At 45.8% G+C, this 11,665-nt stretch overlaps 1 protein-coding gene across 2 annotated transcripts; it reads right to left on the bottom strand.

Annotated features, from left to right (window-relative positions):
* Window positions 1–89: 89 nt before the first annotated feature.
* On the bottom strand, window positions 90–9,941 carry sap130a (Sin3A-associated protein a). 2 transcript variants are annotated; one of them, XM_076079130.1, is made up of 21 exons: window positions 9,813–9,941; window positions 9,033–9,160; window positions 8,668–8,933; window positions 7,883–8,050; window positions 7,665–7,791; window positions 7,424–7,539; window positions 6,959–7,077; window positions 6,357–6,504; window positions 6,168–6,258; window positions 5,942–6,046; window positions 5,661–5,802; window positions 4,778–4,893; window positions 4,360–4,647; window positions 4,102–4,273; window positions 3,576–3,674; window positions 3,123–3,484; window positions 2,753–2,998; window positions 2,542–2,667; window positions 2,343–2,446; window positions 2,096–2,209; window positions 90–1,447 (listed from the first exon to the last, which is right to left on the bottom strand). In XM_076079130.1, exons 2-21 carry the CDS (start codon window positions 9,142–9,144, stop codon window positions 1,289–1,291), a joined length of 3,180 nt encoding a protein of 1,059 aa, XP_075935245.1. In that variant the 5' UTR covers window positions 9,145–9,160; window positions 9,813–9,941; the 3' UTR covers window positions 90–1,288. The 2 variants fall into 2 exon arrangements, with proteins under 2 accessions (XP_075935245.1, XP_075935246.1); XM_076079131.1 differs by having other exon boundaries at window positions 9,603–9,892.
* Window positions 9,942–11,665: the final 1,724 nt, after the last annotated feature.

Raw genomic sequence — 11,665 nt, 5'->3', positions numbered from 1 at the left:
AAAAACAATACGTTTTCAATTTTAAGTGGTAAAATGAAAACACTCAAATAAAAAACCACAGAAATATGCAGACTTAACAGTGTATCTGGTATGGTTTAAGTATCTTTACTATAATTACACAGACAAAAACAATGTACAACAGCTGGATGTTTCGGGCTCGCGTCATCTCGTAACGTTATTACCGTTACACTCTGCAAAATGAGGCGACGCACGCCACACCACACGGCACGAAATGTTTCATTGAGTACAAAACTGGAAAAGAACCAGGTCAATGGAAAAACCAAAAAGCACATTTACAGTGATTTACATGAATTCAATCCACCAGTGTGACCGCGCGAGGATACTCGGCTCTCTTTCTTTCAAGCTCTCATTTTCTGAAAGCGAATGAAAGTATCGCTTTTACCACCATGACATCCATTTACTTTGGATTCATGGCAGTGTAAATGTAAAGTTCACTTGGCATTATGCAGTGTCCTTTCTTTTGCGTCGACTCAACCAATGTAAGTATTTCAATATCTTTTAGGTTGCAGCTAAACTTGTGGCTGGTAATCGGGTCATTTTGTACCCATACTAGATGAACAAATACTGAAATAGAAAACAGCAGGTGCAGGATGTTGGGAGGAAAAAGGGGAAGCAGTGAAGTTGACCCGACGCTCTGAATGATTTTTTTCAGAATATATTTTGACAGCACGTGGAAGAGCTTTCACGTGTCCCCGTCCATTTCACGTACACCCACAAAACGAAGGCACAGATTAACGAAAAGAGCACGACTGAGCTCAGTCTGCATACACACAGCCTACTAAAGGGACTCCTTTAGATGATTTGGATTGGACCCAGCCGTCAATAACTCTGAACTGAAATACTTCCATCAGTATCTACTGCAACTGCGCTTAGTGCCAAATATTATCAGATAACACAATGTGCCAGTTCACACACGTCCTTAAAAGAAGAGGCAGAACTTAAGTTAGTAAGAAACGGTCTCTGGGGGTCTTTAAAAATTGACCAAAAAAAAAAGGGGGGGGGGGGGGGGGGGCAGTGACAGGGCCGTCCAGTTGGCCACTCTAATGCAACCTACAATGCTCCACACTCAATATGTGCGATGGGTCTTGAATGAGAACCTATTCCTGATGGGCTGGTCTGCTTTTTGAAGTCCTCCCGTCACTTCTCTCCGTCTGCTCTCGGGCAGATAGGGTGTGTGTGTGTGTGTGTGTGTGATTGTATGCAGCAACTCATAGCACCAGATTCTGAGCAGCTTCTTCACTCTGGGGGGGGGGGGGGGGGTCCTAGTTTATGCCCGCTCTTTGCGCTTCAGTTTGGAGGACTTCTTGACGGCGCCGTTCTTGTTGAGCAGCTTCAGCACTTTCTCCTTGTGGTCGAGCACCTTCATCATGGTGTCTCTGGCCTCGTTGACCTGGTCCATCACCAGCTTGCAGCGCTGCATGTTACCCTGTGGACCAAACGCAAAGTCACCGTCAGCTGTCGAAATTTGTGGGTGAAGACAAAGAGATAGCAGCTTTCGTAATGTTTTAGCAAGGCTTCTAAACCTTATCAAACATAACCGGGACAGAATAAAGTACAGAAAAACTTTTAACAAAACTGGGCTGAACTGAATATTCTGAAGCTTCATTCGTAACGTCGACATTCAAATTGTAAATCAACATTTCATTCGATTCGTAGCACTTCAACACGATCAACCACAGTTGCAGATAAAGATCAGGCAATACTGATATCTTTAGTATTATACTATCTGTAGATTCCAGGGGCGGCTGCGTAGGATTGTTTGTTTTCGGAATGCTTCCAACTCATGTGATCCAAACAACTCCGGAACATTCAAAAATCCATGTTGTTTTCATCAAAAGGATTATTTTGATAGAGTTTATCAAAACTTTATTTGTTGCCATTTTCACTGTGGTCAAAAAAAAACACAGTTTGCACTGGGTCGCACCCGTCTTAATGGGGCGGTCCAGCAGCAATTTACACACACACATATACATATGTAAAGAATGTCATATATTTTATAGAAATAGTAATAGAAAGAAAGAAATAGAAATTCCTATTTAAAAGGCGTCAGTCAGTCTGCAGTAAACAGCCGTACCTGTATGAGCTCGTTGATTCGGTGAAGGTCGTCATCGGAGCCGGCTCTCTTCTTAGGGATCAGGCCCTCTTGAAGGGTGGAGAGGCGGCTGTACACATCGTGCTCCAAACTCGACTACAGATCAAGTAACAAGCATGTTAACTACGAACCAATAGGAAAAGCCACCAACCAAACGTAACCTTCATGGACATCACTCAGAATTTCCATGAAGATAAACAATACTACAGAGTTATACAGCAGCACTCACCAGCTGCCTGAGCTGTGCAGCGCACAGGTGGATTTTCCAGCCTTGTGCTCTGCATGCCACTCCTCTTTGGTTGGCCATGTCCTGTAAGCTGCCCTTCTTCTCCTCTGAGAGACAAGCAAACGGTTGTTGTTAGAAAGAAAAACACCGCCGGCACTGGTTCTCGCTCGCTGTATCAAATATAGGCAAGAAAGCCACTGACCTTTGACCCGGATGTCGCTGTACCTCTGGAAGTGGTGGTAGGCAGCTTTCCAGGGGTTCCTGTAGTGCCGCAGGAGCGTAACAGGCGGTCGGGGCTTGACTGGTACATAACGCACTCCTTCCTCATCTGGAAGACAAAAATGTAAAAAGTGCCGATTATACATAATCATCATCACGATCACTGCGACATTGGTTGGCATCACATTACGCACCAACGTATTCCCTCGGTGGAGACTCCCGCCTCTCCGCCCTGCCGGTGATGGGCCTGCCTGGGGCCTTCTCCTCATCCGTGCTGTTGGTCTCCACCATCTCGCTCTCCTCGGTGGAAATGACGTGCTGCTGCTTGCGGGGCTTCTTCCTCGGGGAGGCCCCGGGTATCAGATCTCCCGTAGCAGAAGCGTTCAGGGTGGAGGCCTGGGTGGTGAGAGCTGGGGCTGATGACAAGTTTGCATTGGGATCTGAGGGGAAGAGAAAAACATGTTGTTTACTTATGCGTTTGTTTTCGGTTTCCTTGCGTTCATCCGTTTCCTATTTAATTCAACATTAATCGATTTCACTTTTAATGACCGATGCGCTGCTCACCTGGCTGTGAGGTGTCCATGGTCTCCATTTCCTGCTTTATTTTCAAATCGGGGCAGGCAGAGCTGCCAGCACAAGCGGCGGTGCTACTGGCCGCAGGCTGAGTGGGGGAGGCCACTGTGTTGGCCATCGAAGCGGGAGCCGGGGGAGTTACAGCCATGGCTGCGGGCAGGGCTGAGACGACAGTGGAGGCCTGGGAGGGAGGCGCAGGCCCCGGCGTGGCGAGCATGGCGGGGATGGCTTGGGCGAGGTGCTGGGCGTTTGAGGACACGGCCTGCTGCTCTCCTCCCTGTGAAGGCAGGGCCTCTACTGCAGCCATGACAGGAGGGGCCACGGCCATGTGGACCTCAGCTTTGGGTTTCACGCTGGAGGGAAGGATCGGAAACGTCGGGTTACAGACTCATAACTTATAACGACGCGGATAGAACTGATGTGATCCGTGTAACGAAGGCTCACCCTGTGGGTCGGGGAGATCCGGCTCCCCTCACGGCACTCTCCATTCTGCCGCTACTGGGTTCGCTAGGCTGGGCGGGGATCAGGTTCTTGCGAACACATCTGGTTTGGTGAAAAGTGAAATATTTAGCGACCCTGTTTGGACCTTCACACGTTTCTGTCAAACTGTATTTGGAGAATCTAATGCTGACAATCAACCTGCTATCAAGTGACAGTGAAAAGTCTCGTCTAACGAGTCCTACAATAAATGAAGAGGGGGACGTAAACCCAGTTTTCCTGTTTAGGTCTGAAAGCAGGTCAGGGTTAAGGTAACCACAGTCCGTAATGACTCAGACGATAGGCAAGAGATACTCTCGAGAAATGTGACATGTCGCTGCTTTAGACTGACATTTTGTTGTCTAACGTTTCCTTCTTTATTTCGGCAATTATCAAATCTAACAAATGCACAACTGCTCGTAGGCAGGAGGTTAAAACAAGCAATTCAAAGTTCTGAAACTTTGCTGAATCTGACAGCTGGTGTTCTACTCACCCTTCATTAGCGGGCTTCTTGCGGAGGATGCTGGGTCTAGGGGAGGAGACCAGGGTGGGGGCTCCTCCTACCCCTCCCTGGGTGTGTGCCTGTACCATGGTGGCCACTGGCTGGGTGGTGCTGAACGTGCTGCTGATGGGGCTCGCCACAAAGCCATCGGCCAAAACAACCCCTGAGAAAGAAATAGAAAACAACAACTCACAGCAACTCAGCAAAGCTCAGTCAACACCAGTGAAGCAGTACAGGTTCAGTAATTACCAGGTTTGGCTTCAGACTGCGCTTGTTGCTGCTGAGTGATTAACGGCGCCTGCTGTAGTCCCTGCGTGCCGATCGGCGCAGACGTGTGCAGGCCCTGCACTCCTATGGGTGCGGGCTGGATGCCCTGTGCGGCGATGGCCGCCGGCTGGATCCCCTGGGTGCCGATCTGCGCAGATGGGAGACCGATCCGATCCACCGCCATCAGCTGCATGTGGTTTAGATGGACAGTGGTTGCCACGCCAACTCCGCCTTGGGTGGGCAGCGCTGAACTTGGAGCTTGAGGAGTAACTTATGAGGCGGGACAATAGGAGTTACAAGTGTAACCCTCCGGTTTCACATTTCATAGGTACGATTTTTATAGCTTTTATAAGTCAAATAACAAAAGGTCACCACAGTGGTCAGCTGTGACAGAGCTTACCAGGATACTGGCGGATGGTGGATACAGAGCTGCTGATGGGGGTGTATGTGTGTGTCAGAGGGTACGAGGAGGAGTACGCCGGCAGGAAATACTGGAACTGCACAGGCACCGAGGGCCTTCAAAATAAAACATACAAGTTTACTCCGACACTCATCATCATCTGAACAAAGTCTTTGTACTTCTGAGGTTAATACATGTTGATCACATTTCATTTCTTCTTTTTACAAACTGAGTGATGGATGTAAATACAAGATCATTGCTAATAACAACAACAGGATATGGATCTCATATTCATTCAATAACTACTGGATGGATTGGCATGACATTTTTATGGAGACATTCACGTATGAATGATAATAATTTTGGCGATCCCTGACTTTTCAACTAGTCTCAACATCTTACTTTGTGAATTCAAGCTAATACGCTGAACTAAGATGGTGAACATTATCAACACAAACCCCAGCACATCGGACACAGTGATGCTTTGGGCTTAGTGCCAAGTACAGCCTTGTTACTTAGTCTATGAACATATACTTGTTGATTACTGCTCACTACTTAGTCAATACTTCCAGCTCAATGTGCCGATCCCTTTTAGATTACTACACCTATGTACAACTCGTCCGTTTCTGTTTTGACCACAGTGGCCAAATTTGTGGGCAATAGCGAATATAAATAGAGGACAAGAAGGCAGCACAACTGAGCTCTTTGCAGAAATATACGTCTATAGTGTTTCTGTTTAGTAAAAGAAATACTAACACGCTGAGAATGCAGATTCCATTCCATTGTGTTACACATTTTCAAACAACTATTGGATATCAGATGTCAGACTGTCTCTTTTTTCACCTGCGATAACCGCGTCAGTTGGTCAACATTGTGCGCTCACCTGTTGTCACTTCTTGCTTCCATGGTGACGGGGTTAGGAGACGACCGATGGCCCGAGATGGGGATGAGGTTGGTTCTCTCTCCGGGGTAGTCGGGCTGCACACGGGTCGAGGCGTGGGCGATGGGCTGAGGGACGACTTTAGCTGTACACAACACAGAGGAACAGTTAAGAGAGAAAGATGTAATACAACGCACTATGAACTGATTCAGATTGAGAGAACGCCTCCTGCTTATGAAGCACGCAACAATGTTCCAACCGTGGAGACCAAGCGGCCAGCTTACCAACGGGGATGGCAGAGGTGGTCACCGCTGCAGCATGAGAGGAGTGCGAGGCCATTGTCATGGTGACAATAGAGTTACTGGACATTTGGCTGTGTGGCACAGACCCTAAACATGGAGAAGGAAGGTGTATAATAAATAAATAACTGCACTATTTATTTCATTTCATGTTTCTTTAGTCAAAGTTTTGGGTCGAGCTTGAAGGCATAAATATACAAAAAGGTCAAACCTATTGTGGTGGTTGATGGCACAGTGTTGGAGGCAACGATTGGCGCCACAGTTGCCGCAGCTACTGGTGTTACAGGACTGAAGATGGGCTTCTGTGGGGAGACAAACATTTTTTTTTAAAAGCTGTTATGTCAGTCACTGTATAAAAAAGGAGTAGTTATTTTGCAGGAAGTCATAAAGAGGCAGTAACCTGTGTCATGGTGTGCGGAGGCTGAGGCTTTTGGGCCCCGATCGCTGGGTGGGACGGCAGCGTGATCCGCGTGGCGGTGTCACGGGATGTCTGAGACCTCTGAATACTGACGGTGGCCGAAGGGGGGTGAATGGTCAGCCCTGGACGCCTGGGGGATGGGGGGGGGGGGGGGGGGGGGGGGGGGGGGGGGCAGAGAGACTGTCCCTTTAGTGCACTAAATCGGGCACAGGCATGGCTTGATAAAAGCCCAGAGGGAACTGCCAGTGCAAGAACTCATATTCATGTTACACAAAAGTTTACTTGTTTTAGTGACTTTTCTCTTTTAGCTGTTTCAATTACTCTGATGCACACACAGACCCATTGTGCTAATTTCATACTGTTTCACTAACTGCTTTAAAGCTGCACTGGATAACTTCATCCACATAACACTACATTAAAGAATACAAATTACTTTTATGGAATTAAAAAGGACAATAGAAACATATAGTTTACCATGCAGTCACAAACGGGGCAGGTCCACCGATCACCACAAACTGTTTGGTTCTACTTCGCTGTTAAACTCCTAGTCATGTTGTCAACACATTCTCGGGACTGCTACTTACCCATGTGTCACCTCTGCAGAGTGTGTGACTGTTGGGTTGATGACTGGGGACTGAGTTCTGGAAATGGGCGCCACCACAGTCGGAAGCACGGCTGTGGACGTCGTCACGGCAGGGCGGGACTGTGGACGGTGGGAGGATGACACGGTTACACACAAACTTTCTAAATGTCCAACAAGATAAGAGTGCTGCAGGAATGAGTCCTCAAAACCGGAAATGAGTCCACATTTCTTGCACCTCCGGTTCCCTCGTCTCAAAGTCAATGAGGTCCTGAACAGATGTGCAAGTAACATAAACTAGTGTTTGTCACAGAGTTTATTTTCTGCAATAATGCAAATGGAAATATCCCATCGGCTTTTCTTCGAGGGAACCAGGTCGATGCTAACTTCCGGGGTTGGCCCTCAAAAATATATCATCCCTGCACCACTCTATACCAGCACATCTTCAGATGACAGTGCATCCCGGTACCTGAATTGTCTGGTGGATGATGTGCTGCACTGTGGGCTGGCCGGAGCCCGCACTTGCTCCGGTGGCTGGTCGCAGGACCGTTTTGGAGCTGGACATAACAGCTGCTGCAGCAGCCCCTACAGGGAAAGCAATAGACTGATGTAGAGAAACGCACCGCTACAGACGAGTGGGAAATGGTCTACCGTGTCAAGGACAGGCAAACATGGAGCCTGGCACGCTGCTCTTAGTACATCATGCATACCTCGGGGTAAGTGGGAGGTGAAGGTCTGGGGTGGCACCGGAGGGGTCCCGATCTGCAGTGCAGGGGCATTGCCCCGGATGATCTGAATGTTTGCTGGCATCAAGTGGTGCAAGTTGCTCGAGTGACCCTGAAACACAATAAAAAGGAGCCCACAACTTCAGTCATTAGCAAGAAAGAGACAATAACGTGCACCAACAGCCAACTGACAGAGCACTCACCTGCTGACCACTGATAGTTGCCACAGGAATAGAGGGGGTTGGAGCAATACTGCTCTCTATGGTGACAGTCATGTGACCGGGCACCTTGGGGGGTATGGGGATATGACCCTGGTTGGAAGCTGGTGCTGGGGCAATAAGACGACTTGGCATAGGTGACTTCAGGACAGCCTAAACAAAAATAAATACATTTAGGTTTTTTTTAGCTCAGAATGGTGTTAAGAACAGTGCTACAAAAAAAGCAATGTTAAGTTAACACAAATGCAACATGTTGCAGTAAAACACACTTCTTCTTCTTTTTTTAAGTAATTGTAAGGTTAGACATTGTGCACATGGCCAGTTTCCAGTAAATGTTATTGGTAAAGCCAGTTATCGAGCACAATAATTAGCTATCCAAGTCCATCAAGTTTAAGGACCCCAGGAACAATTTATTATCGAATTTTAAAAAACATCAACTAGATCTTTAAAATGTTTTCACTGCCTGCATGATTTAAACATTAAAAAAGAAGCTGCTTTTGAAGATATTTAAATATAATATCTTTCAGTCACAGGGTTCAATAATGACTAAAAACATGAACTATTTAGACAGCTATTAACAGAAGTAGAATAAATCAGTCAGCATCAGCTTATTGTTTTCTCACTACAGAAAGAAAATTCACATCTCTGCCAACTTATGTATGATTTGACTGTGTTCATCTCACACTGAAGACAGTAAAGACACTACATACTTTACTATTAACATGTAGACAAATCCTCTATACATGAACAGTTGTGGTCATAACCATCACCTTCATCTGGCCCTCAGTGAGGACAGCAGGCTGGCCCTGTGGGAGGTGGACAGAGGGGGCAGCTACAGTCACAGTTGTGCCGGGCTGAATAGGCACGGTCTGGGGGGTAGCTTGTGGCTGGCCGTGCGTCTGTACTTGTGGGTAAGGTCGAACCACCATCGTCTCCTGCTTCTCATCTCTGAAGGACAAGGTTCCCCCGCCCGCGGCGGGTGGATGGTCCTGCTGCCTGTGGTCAGCATCTCGACCGCTGTCAGCATCTCCACCGCCTAGGTGGAAAAAATAGTCGGATTGAACATTTACTTACAGGTTTCTTCATCGTCATGTATGAAATACCCTGCGAGTACATTTCAGTGACAATAGGTTACCTTGAGGATGTGATGGCTGATTGACGGACACCAGGTTTCCAGCTGCAGGGATCTGAGTAGCTCCCCCGCTGGAGGCTGGCAGCCCGTGTCGGGGGAATTGCTGGGAGCTCATTTTAACTAATTACGACCTAAAATAGGATCAAGATTGTACATTAATTCCAGTAGCGGACATACTGGAGGTATCATTCAGTTTTGAACTCCGTTAATAATCGCACTCCTAACAGTAAACATGTACGGCGGCTACAACAATAAAAGCCGAGCTGTTAACCCTTTATAGGCGGCGCGGGGAGATAAACAGGCTACTGTAACAAAATGCAAAATAAAACGGAGGCAAGTCGACAACATTAACGTTAACCAAATGGTGCAGATAAAAAGGGGTACTGTTATAAAGACATTTGTACCATGAAAGACAAGACAATACCATTTTTGTGAACCTTTGTTTACCGTTATGTGGCCAAAAACATGACTCAACTGTATCGTTGCTAATCAAATATCAAGTTTGAGCAAAGAAGCGACTTCTCGACTGCCTGCGTCGATGTGACCAAACTATGTGTGCTCAGCAATGCTCACCGTTGTCACTGCGTTTGGTCCGGTAACCTTACAACTAAAAAGCTACCTTGTTAGCCAGCTATCTTAGCTAGCAGCAAGCTAACGTTGAAATCGCTAACCCTGCTGCCGCCTGCTTTTCGTGCTAAACCCTGAACTTTCTAAAGAGTACAACGGTGTAAACTTCAGAGGGCTAAACAAACAAACAAGTATCTACATGTGTGCAGATGTTACCGTATTACAGAGGAACTAGGCAATGGTCGTTTTGTGGATTACTATTTTTTCCATTCGTCTTTTCTTTTTTCCAACGTATAAGCCGGAAGAACGCTCAAGAGGAACCGGACCTCCCTGTTTCATTCAACCAATCAGAGAAGACAACATCAAATCACTGACCAATCAGAGCTCGGTACATGTTTTGACCAACCTAAAGCTGCACCAGGGAGAAGATACTCGCGGGGAACAGCTCCGACCTGCAACACCAGAGTCACATGGTCGACGGAAGCAGCCGAGTTAGCACTGGAGCTAATCTGCTAGCACTGCCATCCAGCTCCAATTATACATCAATGACTTGATCCACTGTTTGTGAAGATTATTAATACAATGTTGAACAATATCATTCAGTGTGGTGGAAGAAGTTTTCTGGTCCTTTGTCAAAGTAATCAAATGAGTAAACGTCAATTACAAGTCAAAACCCTGCATTCATATTATACAATAAATACTTCAGAAAACTCTTAATGATAAGCAAAATGTAGGCTACCAAGTATCAAAAATTAAATGCATAAACATGTTTACAATATTTTGTGTTTGGTTATTATTGATGCACAACATGTACGGCGGATTATAATGTAGCTGGTTGTAGTATTTGTAGCTAAAACTATTTAAAAATTGTAATAATACTTTAATAATGCATAACATGTATCATGTATGTAACATTTTAACAATAGCTGGCATATGAATGTAGTGGAGTACAAAGTACAATATTTTATTTTGAAAAGTAGTGAAGTGGATGTATAAAGTGAACTTAAAGTAAAGTTCCTCAGAGTTAATGCGCTACATGTAGTACATTAAACACACGTATAATTATTTCTACCACTGGCATTAGCTGCGTATTTGTGTTTCAATATTAAGTGTACCCCGGTGAAATGCTACTGGAAAGTAACCTGCTGATGCATTCGGCCAGAGACAGTTCGGCTATCTCCGTCTGTCACGTGACCATCACCTTGCCGGTGGCGGCGGGGCCTCCGGAGCAGAGTCTCCCGCTTTAAAATATGATTGCTGCAGGCTCCTCGGCTCCCTGCTAGTGGACTAAAGTGGAGCCCTCCCAGTGCACGAGTGCTAGTGCCGCAATACCTTCAGTGAAACACCAGAGAGCAGCAACGAACTACAGAAACGTCTCGGGGCGGTAACGTCTACTGTGACACTTGAGTGACAGAAGGAAAACACAGATGTAAACAATCAAATTAATGACGGCTGGATTCCATTTAGCTGCCTCGGTTTCAGATTTTGGCTCACTGTCACGCTGTCTTGGCTTATTGGAAATAATGTTAATATCACAATAGTCATATTATATTAATTTTGTGTTCTCTATATTATTGTGACATTTTAATATTAAATAGGTGGAGGCTTCAAATAAGCCCAGTGGGTAGTCTGCCTCCAGAGATGGGCAGTATTTCTATTACTTGTATTTGAAATACGTATTTCAAATACTTTTGAGTATTTTGTAATTTGTATTTGATAGGGCCGATAAAAATCGAACATAATTTGTAACAAAATACTTTAGAGTGGAGTAATTCTGTATTTAAAATACTCAAAATACTTTCTCCACGAATCAAAAAACAGTTCACGAGTTCAGTCTTCAGATCTTCAAGTTCAGTGGATTGTCTGTCAAGGTAAATATTTTATCTGAGTGTGACAGATGTCAACTAGCTTGATGTATAATTTATGTCTGGGTCTGGCTACATAGCCTATTGTATATACATGGTGATAGTTATAATATCAAGCTCGATGCTAACATGCTAATGACGCTAGCATGCTGTCTAGGCTAGTGCATAACCAGTGTTTAGCAAGTTAACTTATCAGTCGAGAAG

Source organism: Anarhichas minor, unplaced genomic scaffold (genome assembly GCF_050575085.1).
Source record: "Anarhichas minor isolate MPS153535 unplaced genomic scaffold, ASM5057508v1 ptg000071l, whole genome shotgun sequence".
NCBI lineage: Eukaryota > Metazoa > Chordata > Actinopteri > Perciformes > Anarhichadidae > Anarhichas > Anarhichas minor.
The sequence above is the reverse complement of the archived record's forward strand: the minus strand, read 5'-3'. Positions and strand labels throughout refer to the sequence as shown.